Source organism: Calonectris borealis, chromosome 14, assembly GCF_964195595.1.
Source record: "Calonectris borealis chromosome 14, bCalBor7.hap1.2, whole genome shotgun sequence".
Classification (NCBI taxonomy): domain Eukaryota; kingdom Metazoa; phylum Chordata; class Aves; order Procellariiformes; family Procellariidae; genus Calonectris; species Calonectris borealis.
This window is the reverse complement of record NC_134325.1, coordinates 1,677,568-1,695,613: the sequence shown is the minus strand read 5'-3', so window position 1 is coordinate 1,695,613 and position 18,046 is coordinate 1,677,568. Positions and strand designations below refer to the sequence as shown.

General features: G+C 45.2%; 2 protein-coding genes across 2 annotated transcripts in view; one reads left to right on the top strand and one right to left on the bottom strand.

The window, feature by feature from the left end:
- TSPAN4 (tetraspanin 4) overlaps positions 1 to 12,914 on the bottom strand; it is a 453,873-nt gene extending 440,959 nt beyond the window's left edge. The window contains exon 1 of the mRNA XM_075162965.1: positions 12,818 to 12,914. The gene's annotated coding sequence lies outside the window, so the exon portion shown is untranslated. The remainder of the gene's footprint in view (positions 1 to 12,817) is intronic.
- Positions 12,046 to 17,007, top strand: POLR2L (RNA polymerase II, I and III subunit L). Its single transcript, XM_075162966.1, has 3 exons — positions 12,046 to 12,433; positions 12,938 to 13,045; positions 16,660 to 17,007. The coding sequence occupies exons 2-3, from the start codon at positions 12,951 to 12,953 to the stop codon at positions 16,766 to 16,768; spliced, it is 204 nt and encodes a 67-aa protein (XP_075019067.1). The 5' UTR covers positions 12,046 to 12,433; positions 12,938 to 12,950; the 3' UTR covers positions 16,769 to 17,007.
- Positions 17,008 to 18,046: the final 1,039 nt, after the last annotated feature.

The following is an 18,046-nucleotide window of genomic DNA, read 5'->3' as shown; positions in this document are numbered from 1 at the left end:
GCTATTACAAGTCAAGGCCAGACTAGCGAGCAGCAACTTTCTGTTGTGGAGCAGCATCTGTGATGATGCAAACTGTTCCACAGTAAATCTAGAAACTACTACAGTCACACTCTGCTCTCATCATCTGCAACACACACACATGCACTCACACTCACAGGTGCTAAACACCAGCCTGGCTTTCGGCATCCTCTGTGACCTCTTCCCGCCCCGGTCCCTCAAATTTGTTCTGTCCACTCTGATCCTGCAGACTTAATAAACACTAAACACTAAGGCAGCTTGGCATAGCAGATTTCAGAAAAGCTGCTTTTTCCCCAATACTTCCAGCTTTCAGTCAGTCCCTTACGCCACAGCTTTTCTGTGGCTCAAACACATCCCCCGACTTGTTTGCCCGTGTCCATGCAGCTGACCAAATGCTTAGCTCTGCTGTAGGGCTATCTTATGTAAATCTTCAAATGTTTCAAATCAAAATGGGAAGTTTCAAATTAAAACAAACAAACAAACACCACCACCACACACAAACAACTTGAATGACTGCTAAAATCATCAATATATCAGCTGCTATAGCAGCATTTTGGAGAGGATTTTTCTGGGGCTTTTGATTATTACTATTATTATATCCGCAGAAGGCAAGCTAAGAAAAGAGAGGAATAGACAGAACCAAGCCCTGCATCCGAGCAAGCTCTCTGCGAGCAAATGCAGACACGTTTCAAGGCTGGCAGAACACTTTGCTGAAATTAACTGGTGTGGGTTCTGACGGAAACACAATTTTTCAGATCTGATATGGAATCTGTAATGCATACCACTAAATAAAAGCTTCCATAGGCTGTACAGCAGCACCTAAATATTTGTCCTACTACTGTTCATCCATAGCTAGCACACATTCAGAGACTGCAAAGACAAAGCCAAACCAAAGCTCAGACTGACTTTTCTACCTCCAATTTGCATTGCACTTTTCCCTCCAGGGATCTCACATGGTTTGCCTTGGATTCCATCCCAGCTCAGTCCCAGAGAGATGTATCAAACAATTTCAATGCACCACCACATTTCATTTTAAATTTAAGTATTTGAAATGACTTTGAATGCTCATTCTCAACATTTCAATACTATTCTGGATAACTTCGTAATCCACCCATATTTTACTAAGTGGTTAGAGTGTAGGGCAATTGGACTAAACTAAAAACAGAAGAAGATTGCACCAAGACAGACATCCACAGAATGAAAGCTGTTCGGGCGGAGTACCACCTTCCCGTGGGAAATGAAAACTTCGTCACTAGCTATTCAAAATTCAGTTGTACCAAACATTGTCCACCATGAAGCAGGACAAAGCCATGAGCTAGCAGCAAAACGAGGAAACTCCATTAGGCAAATAAGGTAGTTCTGACTTTCACCCCTTTCACTGCAGAGGCAGATAAGGGAACAAACTGCCAAATGCCTTGAAGATGTGGGGTGAATACGCAGGGTCAGAGCCAACTCTGCAACTTAGACAAAAGCCTGCCCAACAGAACTAGTCACCAACAGGCAAAGGCAGGGTTAACACATACACTGTGTGCGTGTATGCACGTATATAGTTATACATACACTAAGGCAATTCCATGAGGAGGTCATCAAAACCATTTTCCTCACTGTAGCAAATAACTTAGGCAGCAGTAAAGGACAGTTGGCTTGTCCACAGCAGCACTTGCCATCAGAATTGGTACTGCACGTGGTAAATGGGGCTTCCAGTTGCCAAAAGCCACAGGGCGCAAAAGCAGTCTGACTTCGGATGAATCATTGCTAGGACTGAACCTGCAACAGGCAAACTGGGTGCATGGAGAAAGAACCCTAGGGGAAAAAAAAAAAACCACCCAGAAAACAAGGCTTATTAAATTGTAAATGCTTTGATACAGAGAATCTTGTGTGTTCTTACATTGGCCAAAACAATGGCCCGGAACTGGTTCTCCTTTCATAACACAGTACAAAGGAACCTGAAACCATTATTGTCTAGCAATGGCTCATCATGGGTCCCATGAATAAAGGACTTGGCAATAACCCAGCAGCCGCAAGGCTTATGACAGCTTTCTCAGGAACTTATGAGAATTTGACTTCTTTCCAATAACTCCCTTAGGCTCCCAGAGGAATCCCCAAACAGCTTTTCAAGCCCCAGGAGTCGGGCCAGTTGACAGCAAAGAGGATACCCAAAAGGCACTGCAATGACAATCCCGCAGCAGAGCAGGAATGCAGGCAAGCAATAAAACTGATGCTAAACAGGTCCACAATAAACTGGCTCTAACCATAATTTAAACAGTAAGGCACTGCCAAAATGAAATGGTCATTTACTGACAGAGAGAGCAAAGAAACATAAAACCTCAATAGAAGAGTAAGAGATCACAGACAACTTTCAGAAAACAAATGCTTCCCAAGCCTACCACTGCATCTAGATGAAGAAATCTCCTCTTCTACTTCTGAGCGTAGCTCTCTGTGTCCTCACCTCTAGCAGGGGAGCAGGATCTTCTGGGCAGTTCTTGCTTTCTGGTATAAAGGCATTGTATTATCCATTCTCCAAGTAAGAAATTTTCTTGTGTGTGTGACAGAAAAGTCCTAGTCATCCCACGGTCCCTTTCCTCCAGATGTCCTGATTCACTCTGACAAAGGCAGAATGCCTAAGCAGCAGTAGCAGTACAGGCAGAGCCACTGCAGCACAGCCCTAGCCCACTACCACGGTGGCTGAAGCTAGGAATGCTTGAAAGAGGGCATCGAACTGGCACTTTTCTACGCAGCAATAGCTCTTCTGTGCTCCACAAACCCTCCCTCGATCCATAAAGTGGCTGGACACGTGCTGGGGGGAAAGTCTTTCTTTCACCCACATACCGTTTTATTCTGCAGGATAGAAGGGGAAGTGTATTTGTTCAGCATGCATTTTAAGAAGATAGAGCATCTCTGCTTTGAACTGACCCCACACACTGGGGATGTAGCTCAATAGGGAAGCAGAAAAATACATCTCCTTTGCAGAAATGCAAATACACCCAAATACACCTCTGGCCCAGGTGCAGACAGGCAGCATCCTCTGTGTAACACTGCGCATGGCTAACATTCACCCACATTACAGATAAAGCACTGCACAATGCAGTTATTACAGAGCTAAGCAGAATACACACACACACACTCATCTTCAGAGGTTTCTCAATCCAAACAGAAAAAGCTATCTTTCACAGAATACAAACACTTTCTTAATATTAAGCTTTTTAGCTTCTCTACTGAGAATGGCAAATGTCATAAATCAAAAAAAGAAGTGAAGCAGCTTGACAAGGTCATAGGCCTGCGGGGAAGAAGCCCTGGCTGGTGGGACGTCCCAGGGAAGAGAACCCGTGTCCATCCACTCAGCATGCCGCTCATCAGGCCAGGGGGGTGCAAGGGTGCAAGGTGGAAAGATGTCTTTGTTTTATGCCTACTTGGGAGAGAGCCAATTTAAGGAATCGAAATAATTTGGGGGTCCTCAAAATACTCTGCATATCTTAAAGGAGACGGGAAAAGTGCTCTCCAAATAGCTTTGGGGAGAGCAGAAGTATATACAGTTAAGTATATACAGAAGTATATACATTTTAGATGAGGCAGGGATTTGAAGGCAAGCTGCAAACAAAACTGCAACCTTGATCTCGCTGTTCTTTTTACCTAGGCCAAAAATGAATGCAAAACCCCAACCAAACCCATCAGTCTCTGGGCACAGCTCAAGCAGCCTATTGTTCCGAGAGGACTTATCAATCACTACAGACAACCCTCTCTGATCAGGTCATATGATTGAAGGCTTTACTTTATTATTCCCTCACACCACCACCAAGCAAAGCAGCAGCAGCATATCAGATCAGACAAAGGAACTGCTGCCCTTCAGAGCAGACTCCTGAATAACTGCTCCCTGATGTGCACGTGTGTGTGATTTAGCTGTGCGCAGTGGGAGTGCAAGAGTAACACGCCACGTGTGCCATTACTTACTGTGTTTAAAGAGCCAACACAACCAAAAACAACCAGGACATTCAGAAGTCAAGTTGGTCTTGTATCTCGAGTTTATTAAATAAACTTCATAACTATTTAATCTGGTGTGTTGCAGCATTCCCAAGTACTACACACTGAAGAGTGCTAGAACTGCTGGGTAGAGGCAAGAGATGATGGAAAACTCAGTGAAAGCTAGGTCTCCACAGCTCCAAAATACCGTGTTTCACCAGCGTGCAGGCCTCAGGGTTTCTCTGCAGCAAGCTGGAGACCCTCCCTCAGCTTTCTAGTGCCAGGGCTACTACACCCCACAGTTTCCCAACCCTCTGCTACTCCAGTGCCACTATGTTGTGATTAAAATGCTGGAACTGGCTCCTGAATGAAAAAGAAATTCACCTGCAAGCAAAACAGCTTCAAAATCCATATTCATAAAGAATGTTTGAGGAATGTAGAGGCTTCTCCCCCTTTACCCACGGAAACATAACAGTTCTTGGTCTTTCATACAAAACATGCCGTAGTTTCTTTCTTTCCTGCAGAGCAGTCACTGTGCATGTGTCTACCATTGTATTACCTCAATATTTTTTTCAAGAAGCACTTCTCTAACAAAAAGGTATTCACTCGTACAAAGCAAACTATATTGCTTCTGCAAAATTTCATTTGAGAATTCACAGTTAAAGTGCAGGACCCCTACGGTTACCAGTTCTGCAGTGTGATAGCTTCAGCATCCCTTGTGAGATGAAGCATGTCACCTTAATGCATCCTTAAGGTGAGAGAACGACCAAGCTGATTGGCTTCATCACCCTAAGGACACACAAAGTGACATACTTAATCTGATGAGAGACACTAAAGCGCTGCCTCTTAATATTTTATGAAACATTCAGCTGTTTTTAATTTTAAAAACAGCAGCTCAATAAACAAAGCAATGGAATGTTCCCTGTGGATGGCACAATGATAGGTGCACAGCAGCCCGCTCATCTGAGTGATAACATGATATCCTAGGCATCAACTCTGTCCTCCTCCCCACGTCCATGCTGGAAGCCCCGTACACTGGGAGGTCTCAGGCTTTGCACACCAACAGGGACTTTTCCAGAAATAGTTGTCTTTCACCAGAATGCAGCACATAGCAGGGGCAGCTTTGGAGCTGATTTAGGACATCCAGCTTCCATACAGCATCTTAATCCGGACACGACAGGCTTACATGCCCAAGCTGAATAAGTGGCTTTAGTCAGAAAAACTGCATTTTCTTCCCTTCCTTGGTCAGTTCTGGAACAAGACTACAGTTACAGACTTTCATGGAACATAAAATGCAAGCATCCCACTGTATTACTACTGCATGCTTGCTTTAAGCTTACCTGCTTCCTTAAGTAGCCACTACTGGCCACTGTCAGAGACAAGGTACTCAGCAAGATGAATCTTTGCTCCTACTTACAACAACCATCTTTTATTCCCACTCCCATGAAGGCTTGCAAGACACAAGACCAGCCAGAAGACAGATGGAAGGAAAAGCCCAAGCATCAAGTTTAAATACAGAGATAAGCATCCCCAAAAGGCCCAAAGGATAGCCTTCAGCAGAGCCTGCTCTTCAATTCTTTGTTCCAAATACATCCATCAACACTTATGAGAGCCTCAAAGACTTCAGAAATAAGTTAGAAAATCCCCCCAATTCCTTTTCATTGGAGTTCAGAGACTCTCAGATGCCAGGGCAAACTACTGCAAAAGGACTGGCTTGCTGCAGTCTCTTTAAATAGAGATAAATCTTGGTGGCAGAGGACCTGCTTATACACTCAGAGAAGAAGTTCCCGGCCAAAGACAGGAAGTACATCAGAGACAAAAGCACATCCTTGGGCTTGGGGCTCCTTCCTTCAAGCATTAATAATGGACAAGTCCTGGCCTCACCTCAACTTCACAGTCCATCCTTTACTCTGGAAGGAAAGATTCTGCAGAAATGAAAAGCATTATCCCAAGAAAGGGAATTATTTTGTCATCTGAGGACACTTGCATGGAAGAGCAGAGCTGATGGGCAGCTCCTATGATCTTTCTGATTAAAATGCTGCCTCAGGATATTACTCTCCCCCACACGCCATGAAACAGTCAATTAGGCTGTGATATATTCATGTAATAAAGGCTTTTTCTTATAAAACGTGTCAGTCCAAGACTGGCAAACATTATACTCTTGCCTTGAAGTGACCTTACTGAGAACAAACATGACAGATAAAACCAGTCCTAAACTAGTTAAATACTGACATCTGAGGAAGCAGAGAAGTGAGGGAGTTTTTTCCAATGCCATTTCAGTGCTTTAAAAAAAAAAAAAAAGGGAGGGGGGGGTAGGGGGAGTTAAGGATGATAAGCCATTTCCATGAAGGGCTATCTTACCTTCTCATTATTAATTTTGTATACATGTACATATATACACATATCTATGTACACATACACACACAAAACTACACTCACCTGCCACCTACAGCAATCTCTACAGGTGCAATAGCATACTAAACCGAACAGTGCAAAATTCTGTTCATGCCATCACACACAATGGTATCGGATGATCATCATGATGACCATCACAGACAATTCTTAGACAAGTCTGCTACACTAAGGAACCTTACACCACATTAAAAAAGTCATTATTAAAACAAGAACTGCCTTTGAGGAGCACCCATCCCTAGCCAGAAGAACACCTCAGCTCTCACTTCTAAACACAACTGGGATCACCCTGAAGATACAGATGGTCCAGCTATGCTTCCCCATAGCAGTGCCCTGCCTCGAAGGGCCCAGTGCGAATGGGGGGACACCTGAAATAGCACTAACATACCCAAGCAGCAGGGAAGGCTCCATAAATCTTAGAAAGCTGCTAAACACCTCCACTGCTCACCATCTCCTCCCAGTTCGTTAGCAGGAGCAATCGCTAGATATGCCACAGAAATCATTGAAGATATCTTTATGAATACATGTATGCTGTCAGAGTCCCAAGTACAGAGCACCATCCCAGCAGCCTAACTCCTGTCCCGTGAAGCAGAACAAAGTCTCTGCCCCACAAAAATAGCAAGATAAAGTCTCTGCTCCCTTCTCAAGTAATAGGCAGTGATCTTTACATCTAACACAAGGACACCTTAAATTGTTTTATGGAAAAACATTTGCATTTTTGCATGCATCTATGGGACTTCCTCACACACTCTATTTAGCAGAGACATCTGTTACTCAATATAGATATATTTCACATAAATCCCACCCTCCAAATCCTTTCCATCGGTTGTCACTAATGAAGCTTTGTGTGCAAAACCAAGTGCATTCTGCCCCCATTAGGAAGCCAATTACAGCAGGAAAAACAAGCAATTAACAAGGTGTAAAATAAACATCCTGCCACCTGCCTTTTAATAGCAACCCCACTTCAAACAAGTCACAGTCTCAGCACAGCTTTCAGAATTGGCAACTGATACTATATATGTATTTATGCAGCAGCTGCTCTTCATTGCAACAAATATTACAGGCTTACCAGATAAGGTCAGCATATTTAAAAAAATATATAGCAAGTTTAAACCCTGCTTTGAGGCCCCAAATGTTGCTTTTAATGAAATCAGCAACATCAGGCTTGTCTGGTACTACAGTGAAGCTGCAGTCACATCCCCAGCTTAGAGAGGTTTCTCTTCATTTCTACTTGCTTAGCAGCTTCTGTATTTGTTTCACTAAACCCAGGGTCCTGAGCAGCTATAAAACAGCATGCAGGGCAACTTAATAGTGCAAAGCTCTACAGAGTAGACAAGTCTTTCCTTCTTCCATCACCCCTGCCTCTCCTTCTTAGCTTTCTCCAGCTCCCTACCATCACATGCAAAGCTATAAGCAATTGCGGGGGGGGGGAGGACGGAGACATAATGGGGCAGAAAGCCACCCACTCAAAAAAATCAAGGGGAAAACAAATGAAGATTCCAGCTTAGTCTTTGCTCCTTGAGCCTGCAAGCTGTAGAGGGAAAGGAGGGAAGTCCTTCCAAAGTCACACTAGCTAGCTCCAGAAGGAGCCAGTTTTCTTCCCCTTTTGTGGGACGGGATGAATGACACACTTCTGAGTAGTTAGCCAGGACTAGAGAAAGCCCAACAGTAAATCTGTAGGATTTAATAGACTTGGAGTGGAGAATGTGCCTGAGAAAACAGCAGCCAAGCTTCGTCTTGCATGGTTGTTTTTTTATCTTCCCTTCTCGCTCTGGCTCTCTACTGCTACATATTTATTCGTTTCGTTAAGTTTTCCATGTCACATTTCAGTTCCTGATTAATTTCCTATTTAATCACTCATTTCAAGATTCACGCAAGTCTTGTTCTCTTAGGGTTCTTCTCTCTCTGGCTTTGTTGAGTTCTGAGGAGTACAACACTGAATATGGTACCATGAACTTTTGCAATCATGATGATTCTGAGGTGTTAGTCAGAGATGGAGTGAAAACTGGTAACATTCTTTCTCTAAATGGCCAAGGAAGCAACAGGAAACAGAGCTTTTAACTCCAAACAGAGCCAACAGGGCTATCCCCTGGTTTATAGAAGTCATGATCAATAGTACCAAAACAATCCTTCACTGAAAGTTCTTCTAAAAAGACCTGAATTTAAATAACAATTTACCACCCTTGAACACAACTGCTACCTAACTGGCAAATCAGATCCTAAAAGACCCAAGTCTTCAGTCCTAGTGATTATCTACATGTACGCAGAAACAAGCAAAGTCAGAAGAAGGGGAACAACCACAGAAGGTGAAAAGCAGTGAAAGGTGAAAAGTTTCCAGACTCCTGAGGGTGCACACCTAAACTTGACCTACTGCAACCCACAAAATAAAAATAAAAAAATAAAATTAAAAAAAAAAAATTCTCAGCCACTGGTTTCTCACGCTACCAGTACAAGTGCAGAGATCCCACGACTTCTTCCTACAGCCTTAATTACAGAGACAAGGTCACAAAAGACACAATCTGCCAACATGAGCTGCAGGAGGTCATATGGCCACTCAAGCTATAAAAGTATTTTAAGAGTAGTTCATCAGTCAGGTCACTTAACTGACTTTTTTTGGGTTTGTTTTTTAAACAAGCAGCAATACTTTCCCTTACATTTTGTGGATGGGAGAATAGGAAGCAGGATCTACTCCTTAGTCACCAGTCTAGGATTTCTGTACTCATCACTAACAATGCCATGGAGCCGTCATGCCTAGCTGCATCTCATAGGTCTAAATCCACAAAAAATTACCAAGAACGAGCCTCAACCCAACAGTGATGGTGGGACAGAACACTGTCAGCTTTCAAAAGCTGTTCAAATCACAGGAAGAACTCCTGTAGTGCATTAACCAAGAAGTGGCATATATTATCTGCAATGCCCCACAACAAAGCCTCACATAACAGAAGCTGCTCCAGAAGCGCATCAGAAAGGCAGTCCACAGTTCTCAAACTTACTTCAACCCGATTAGTTCCAGGGAAGTCTCTTCTGCTCAATGCTGAGGAGGGCTCTGATGGGTTTCCTGACCACGAGGCTGTCTGAAGGCCCAAAGAATCAGCAGTTTGGGGACTGCTGTTGAAGGTGGCAAAAGACCAGAAGTGGGACGAGAATTTACTGTGAGAAAGACCCATGCAGTTCTAGGATTAGTTCTAGGCCATAGGACTCCAATTCTTGCAATTCCTCTTCAAAGGATGCTTAAAGAGACCTAATCCTCCAATTCTTCCAGTCCTCATCCCTCTTCAGAAGGATGGTTGAGGAGACCAAATTTGACTAAATACTAAACTGCAACAGCTGAGAGTCAGCAGTACCCAGCTCACCTGAAAAAGAGTTGAAAGGTGGCATGCCACAAACGGCTCACTCTGCAGAGTCACCCTAACCAGCGTGAGCCCATAAAACACTGACTGATTCCTGTGTGCACATCCCCCCCCAACTCTTTTAAACAGGCTTCTGCGGTTTGGCAAACAGTGACATTAAGATGAGGATACATGAAGTTGATAGAGAACGTTCTCAGTACGTAGCAGTCTCTCCAGGTTATAGATCATAAAAATCCTTACGTTTTCTAGGATCAAAGAAGCTACAGCCATAAAAGACCTATTAGTTCATTAAGCCCATCACCCAGCCAAAGCAGGTTATCCAGAAAAGACATGACAAAGTAATACTGTGAGAATTAGCCGAGTAAATTTTTCTTTGAAAAAAGATGCTAAGCAAAGTCAGATATGAGAACTAGGTCTGAAAGTTACAATTCAGTTTTGTTTTTAAGAAATAAGCAAACACATTTCTACGAGGCAGCGATAAGACGCTGAACTACATCTAATGATGTGGCTCTGCCACGAAGCCCCTGTGACAGCCCCTCTTTCTCACTCCCAATTGCAAATTTCCATCTCCAAACACAAATGCCTTTCATTGCGCAGTTCAGTAAGAAAATTACTTTGGAGCCCTGGTGCTGAAAATGCAAAGCACAATCTCCAAATTCTCAACCACACCACACACACCCCCCAAAAAAAAAAAAAGAAATCAGAGGAGAAAAAGAAAAGATACAGTTTGGCTCCCGCTGGCCTACAATAACAATAATGGTAATAATCTAGAGATCGCAGGAGGTTCATCTACCCTCCATGCCAAGTCAATTCGCTCCATTCGCAACTGTGTGTAATTGTTCCTGGGACTGCAAAAATTACTGTCTTTTCACTAGCAATCAGAATTGTAAAACAACCTCAAACCCTTATTTGTTAAAATAAAACTATTTGCTCTTTTACGGTTCAAGTTAGGTCTGGCATTTCTGTGCAGAGGGTCAATAATCCAGTCGTTCAAAAAATAGTCACGAAAGACGTATTAACATAAGCTGTGCATTAAGACACAATTATTTATATGCCTGACAGTAATGGCTCTGTGCTGTGCACTGTATCAACTCACAGATACTTTAGCAGGAAAATAAAACACTTTTGGAGAATTTCTGCTCTGCCCAAGGACAATTAGCGTAATGCTAATGCTGTAAAAAGAGAACAATAAGGACTGGCAGCGTTCAGACTAACGCTTCATCCCAGTCTCCAGAAGAGCAGTGTCTGTCCCTGAAGTTTGTAGCCATCACAGCATGTGATGCTAAGCACGCGTAGGCTGTGCCTAATGCTTCCCCAATCCTTAGATTAATGAAACACAAGTAAACAGTTTCAAGATGCATTATCCTCTGCTACCAAACCTCCCCGGCTTGGGGTACCCAATAAAACCGGTTGCTTCGCCTGCAACCAGGCACTGCCTCCCGAGCAAGGGGAACGTCCCTTGTCCCTCAGAGGCCGGGGAAAACGCTCCTATTCACGCAGGCTGCCGCCACGGCACTGCCCCTGAGCAGCAGGCAACACCTCAAGGGCAGCGTACACCTCCGTTGAACCGCTTCATTTTTATTTTAGCCACGCACAAACTGAAGACGGAGCAACGTGAAAAGTTAAACGGGACAGCGCCAAGCCCAATCTGACCCCCGGGTGTAAAAACTCCGGGCAAACCTGCAGCCACGACTCGGCTGGGACTGGAGGGCGGGTTTGCCTTCAGGGAAATAAACACTGTCCGGGCTGTGCAGAGCGACGAAAAAAAACAACCGTCCCTGGGGACGGGCGGCGGGAGAGCGGAGCGGGTTACATCGGCGGGCGGCACCGTCCTGCCCCCTCCCGCCTGAGGGAGCGGGAAGAAAAGCGGAGGAGCAGCCCGCAGGGGCCGCGGCGCCGCGCTCCCAGGGACGCCGCACGGCGACCAGCGACGCCGCCAGCCGGCCGTTGGGGGGTGCCCGCCGCCCCCCCCCTCCCCACGGATCCCCTCACGCCCTCCCCCGGCCGGCCGCTCCTCAGCCGCGGCGGCGGGGGGCTCTGCCCGCAGCGGGGACAGGCTCTCCAGCCGCGGAGCCACCGCCACACCGGCGCCCCTGCCCCTGAGGGAGCGGACCGGCGGGGCGGGCTGCCGCGGGGTGCCCCGGCTCCGTCCCACAGCCCTGCCCGCCGGGGTCCCCATCACGCCCGCCACTCCCCTTCCCGCGCCGGACAGGGCTGGCGGGTGCCGGGCTGCAGCCACCAGTTGCGCTTCCCGCCCCGGACGGCTCCGGTACCTCAGCCAGGATGGGATGAGAAGTCTCGTCGCTGCAGAAGCCCTCTCGCAATGCAACAAGTGCCCACCGCCCTGGGAGCGAGGAGGAGGAGGAGGAGGAGCAGCAGGGGCGGGCGGGCGCCGCGCTCGGTCGCTCGCACCGCCGGTGTCGCCGCTCTGCGCTCCCGGCGCCCCAGCTGCCACTCAGCGCGCCACACGCGAAACGCGAAAACGAGCCCGCCCCGCGCGCGCACTCTCTTGAGCCGTCCGGGACGCCGTACGCTCGGCCGCCTCCATCCCGCCGCTCGGCGCAGAAAGAGGGGTGCGCGGCATCGCCTCCCGCCCGCCCGCCGCGTCGGCCCGCCCGGCAGCGGCGCGCCTTCCCCCGCCTCGCCGCACTGGTAGCGCCCTGGCAGCCGTTAGGGGGGCGCGGAGGAGCCGTCAGGTAGGAGTCGCCTCACGGGGCCGCGGTCCCCTCAGCGCCTCACGGGGCTGGGAGCTTCCTCGCCGCCTTAGCGTGGGGTTCGCGGGCGAACTGGGACCGCTCTCCTCCGGGGAGGGCTGGCCCGGCGAGCGAGGCCTCAGCCTCCCCCGCCCCTACGGCCGCCTCTTAGGCCACTTTAGGCCTGTTTCTGCCGGCCGCGGGGCAGGGGTAGCCCGCTGCCGGGCTCGGGCGCTGGCCGGTTTTCCCGGGGTCTCTAGCTCCCGGCAGAGCGCTGCTGCCCACTGCCCTGCTCGGAGCTGCCTGGCCTGGGAGGCGGCGGCCGTGAAGCGGCCTTGTGCCGCTGTAATTCAGCACCTCCGTAACGGGGCCTCTTCCCTTGCTTACCGTCACGTCTGCTGAGCTGCCGTTTGAGGCCTGTACCAGTTCTGGATTTCCTTTCTCGTATTTGAATATGGTATTTAGTCGTTCCGCAGTGGTGTGATGCTGTGTTTTTTAATGTTACAGCTACAGTGCAAGAATGATCATCCCAGTCAGATGTTTCACGTGCGGCAAAATAGTTGGAAACAAGTGGGAAGCCTATCTCGGCCTTCTGCAAGCAGAATATACAGAAGGGTGGGTATTATTTCTGTATGTTCTTTGACGCAGATTTTAGATGAGATTGCACAGTGCATAAGATATGCAAGTGCAGGATCATGGCATTACAGAGTAGCTGTAAAGAGCCTAAGAACTACAGATACATTCCGAGGCAAACTATTTAACCAGAGGTTAGAAATTATGATAGTTAAGAAAGTACTCGTTTCCCCACTGAATCTTTCTGGGTAGTAGTGTGGAAGCTACCAGGTCATATACCCAAAATAGCCTCAAATATTTAATTCTGTGTGGAACAGGAAGGAAAGAAACAAGCAGTACAGTCAACTTTGACACCAATGTGTTTTTTTTAAAGGGGAGAGAAAGAAGAAGTGACAAGTGTAAGAAGTAGCTAACGTTGTTAACAATGTTAACAATGTTAAAACCCTTTTAGGTTTTCTTAAAAGCATTTCATATTTGCTACCAGAATTGCTAACCCTGTTTGAAAGCACTGGTTTGCTGGGGGGAAGGGGAACTTTAACTGTTCTAGATACCTGACTGATAGTCCTAACAATTCTATTTTAAGCCGTCTATGCATGCTTTGCCTAGCCAGAATTGTCTTTTAATAGTTCAAGGAAGGTCTAGCTGTGGTGGAACTACTTCAGAAGAGTTTGAGAAGGTAACTCTTGAGAAATATTTACATTGTCATCAAGTTTAAGTATGAAGAAAAAAAACCACAGATGTTTGCAATTCAAAGGAGTGAAAGAAAAATGTTAGAAGACAGAGACACTCCCCGAAGTGATGTTGAAACTGTTAAGTAGACAAAAAAGAGTATTTGCTCTGCATTCAAATGGTTAGGGTTACTAATAGGCTTTTAAATGGACTTATGTCTATGAACTATCAGAAAAATGTATATTAACAACACATGTTTCACTGCCTTTTCTCTAAAGTAAATCTGAAAACATTCTTATGGTTTAGGGTACTATTTTGTCAAATGTTAAACCCTGGAGCACAGAACAAACAGAAGGAAAGCTTTGTTTTTTGAGCCTCATCTAAACTTGTAGGAAGTTGTGATTATTCTCTGTGCTTCTCACTGCTTGATGTGGAGTTTGCAGGGGAAAGATGTCATGTCCCCCCGACATTTATCAGTTTCATTAAAAACTGTCCAGTGAAAATCATTCAGTACTTTTCCTAAATCTCATTACTTCTGAGAGTGGCCTTTTTAGAGTGCATTTACCGCCCAGAACCTGTCAAACATAGCTGAGTAGAATATTGCAGCTGCTAAACTAAAGATATTTGGAAAGTTCCTACAAAAATAATTTTTTTTCCTTTCATTTATGGAGTTAGAAGCATTAAAATAGTACAGGCTGCTAATCATTTCTCACTCATACTGAAATATATCAGAGCTATTCTGGTAGCACTTCTGACTTATTTTCCAAGTATTATCTTTTAATATTTTTCCTGTCTTCATTATTCCTCTGCTTTGGTATGGAACAGGAAAACGTACGTTGTTATTGATAAATGCTCACTTGAAAACGATTGCTATGGTCACTGGTGTGATTCTGGGATGCCTGTTCGAACTAATGCAGTTATGGTATTGTAAGATCAGAAGCAGAGTTTACAGATATCGAACAGTTAAAATCTTATAGTGCAATGTCAGAATCACTATTAATGGTGGCTTAAGAAATGGGTGGACAAAATGGAAGAAATGAACTTGTCTAAGCAATTTGTGGTTAGAGACCCACACCTTTCTGTTTGTCCCTTAAAATTGCTCTTTTTCCACAAGTTCTTGGAAGCTAGAGGAAAAGGGAAATACAACTGAAGTTGTTTTAGCTGAAATGTATAGTATGACTTACAAAGTTGTGATTAATGTTAGTATTTTGCATCTCTGATAACTGCATTTGAGAGTTCAGAACTTTCCAGATAGCTCTTAAAACTTACATATCAACAGACATCGGATGCTTTTGTTCTCAAGTGTTTTGGAAAGTTTAGATATCATGTGATATTATTTATAAACATTCTTTTTAAAAAAGTACAGTGTTCATATACTTCTCTTAAATTACTTTTGCAAATGCTAGTCCTAAAATGAATGGCCCTGCTATTTAAGCCCTTGAAGAACTGTTGATAGGTACAAGGACTAATTGACGTCATCAGAGAAGCTGCTGGAGTTTGACTCCATGCAGTTAGACTGTACCGCTTGAAGCCAAACAACCTCTTACCGTGGTCCAGCTTATGCAGAGGCTTCCTTTCAGTCATTTGTACTTTAGAAAAGTAACTATCAGCTTCTTCCTACAGGAGAATTACAGGTCTCAGGAAATGACGTTTGTTTTAAGCAAATGCTGGATTGTTGCACTTCATCATGTAGATCTAAAGACCTGAGATCAGTCGTATTTCATGAATGTCAAATTCTGAAGGAGTATCAGACTGGCTTTATGGTTAATAGGTTGGTGCTAAAGAGCTTGGATAGTGTCGCTGATCTTTAAGAGGTCTGGTAGCGGTAGCCATTGAAGACACATGCAGTAGTTTAGGCTAGGATGACTCATGCGTTCTCTGCCCAACCCTATGAATCTCGAGCAGTCACTCAGAAGGAATTAAGTGGAAAGACTGTAAAACACAAATTTCTTGTTGAGCAGTCTGCACATCCTTATTTCTCTATTTGTGGGGAACAAGCTGTATAACTGAATGCCTTCTTATATGGGAACTGGAAAGGATTTTAGCCTTCCTCAGAATTAGCATCCCGTCCATATGTGGGGTAGTTTGCATTTTGAGTTATTTTAGTTTCTATATATCTCACCCTTTTAATGTGGCTGAGATCACAAATTTATCTTGTGAAGTGGGCAAGTATCCTCAGTTTACAGAAACACTGTGTTATAACGGTGCTTAGAGATGCTAACAATAGCACAGATAACAATGCTTAGAGATGCCATTCCTTATTCCTGTGTCAGGAGACTGTCTAGTGCCTTCGTGCTGCCTTCCACCATACAGCTAGCAGGAGCTGTAGCCAGCACAAGTAATTACGGACTGTCCAGCATTTTAAGAGTGGAAATGACTTCCCATGTTTCAGAACTCTGTTCCTGTTACTACATTCACACCTCTCGATTAATCAGATTTTTAACCAGATCAGCTCCTCTCTTTTCTACAGACTGGTGTTTGTACAAGGAAGACTGAGTTGCTGTAACTAAATAATTGAGGTTAGAAATGTACCATATTTCAAGTCTCTTTCCAGCTGTGAAGACTAAAATTTTATTTCCAAAACCAAAATACTTGCACCTCACTTAACCTTGCTGTTTCATGACCAAATATGCCCTCATGAGTGGGGTAATTCAGAAGAGGAAATTTGTAAGAGTTAGTCTGTTACAGTTCTGTTCCCGTGGGCGTTCTGCAGACCTACCTCTGCAAGTTCGGTAGTTGTGTCAGCTGGACGCCATCTGCAACAGGAGATCGTGTGCTCTTGCAGGCCAGAGAACAGGCAAACGCCCTGTCAAAAGCAGTAAATGGAAAAGAGCATTAACAGCACACGCGAAATGTCTATGTCTTAATTTGAACTGCAAACAAGTTTTCTTCTATGACTAAGCTCAGTAATCAGAGTAATCAGTATATTGCTTAGGAACACTTAGATCACTTCATCCTTTTTTTTTTTTTTTAATGTTCATTAATAGAGACGCCCTGGATGCCCTTGGTTTGAAGAGATACTGCTGCCGCAGAATGCTCCTAGCCCATGTGGATCTGATTGAGAAGCTTTTGAATTATGCACCCCTGGAGAAATGAGATGAAAAAAGTACCACGCTGCAAGCCATGTGGAACGTGTCTCTAATTCTAAACTTGAAACTGGACTTCAAGCAGTAAAGGATGAAAGCCACCTGTAGTGCAACCATTGGGAGATGTTTACCTTCTGGAGAAAATACTGCCCCGAGCCACTAACCTCTTTCAAGGGAATAAAGGAAAGATGGAGTCCACTTAACCAAGATTTGGAGATTAAATTAAAAGTTTGGATGCTTATTTTTAAATCTGTATTTGGAGTTGTTTTGTGAACTTTTAGATGCTTCTGCCAGCAAAAATAAATATTTGTTTGTGTAGAAAAATTATTATTTCATAAAAATGTTGAAATAAAGGAGGTCTTTCCCTGTAGCCTTCCTACAGTTTCTGGATAGAGTTAAGGATCTCGCCATTTGCTTGTTCTGGTTACTTTGAGGTTAGGAGTACTGTTAAGTAATGAGTTCAGTGTTCTGTGCTAGGCAGGCAAGGGGGTTAGAAACACGGGACTGAAGCTCAGGGTTCCAGCGACAGGGAAGTGGGTAAGTTAGTTTGGTAAGAATGGGGCGCTACTCCTGAAAGCTTCTGGAGCTCGTAGGGTGCGCTTTCCACTGCAATTAAAGCCCGTTCCTATAAAACACTGGGGCTGCTGTATTATAAAAAACAGTGAATCAGATGGCGCAGTGCCCTTCATTTAGGTAAAACACGTATGAGTGTTCCCATGGAAAGCACTGGATGTGAGGATTCACGCATGCTGGTGTGAACAGGATCAAAGTCTTGATCTTGCCAAGCACCTGCACCGCTCTGTAGCTGGTACGCATGCAAGCTTTCCACTTGTTAGTCGCGTCATTGGCGTCACGTTGTGCTGCACGCGTGGTGTGGTACTGCCTGGCCAGACGGAGAGGGCTCTGTGCTCTCCTGGTGGAACCAAACACGGAGAGGTCAGCTGTACACGCAGGGCTTGTGAAGGTTACCTACCCTGGGAGACGGGCAGTGACCCCGCCAAAAGGTGTCACCTTCCTGCCACACTATCGGCGTGAAAGCTGGGCCACGTTTCACGCTGTTCTCTGACATCCAGAAAATGCATCATTCCGGGTGGTGTGTGCACAGGCAGAAACACCCACCTTACCTGAAAGTGGAGGCGGCCAGGTCCTACATTTGTGCATGCTGAGGGTTCTGTTCAAATGCAGCGTTAGTCCGTGTGCAAATACAGGGCAAATCATCGTTACAGCAGCCGTGTAGAAAAGGGGCTGGAACAGACGATAATCCCTTAGCTTGCAGTCTGTTATTCCT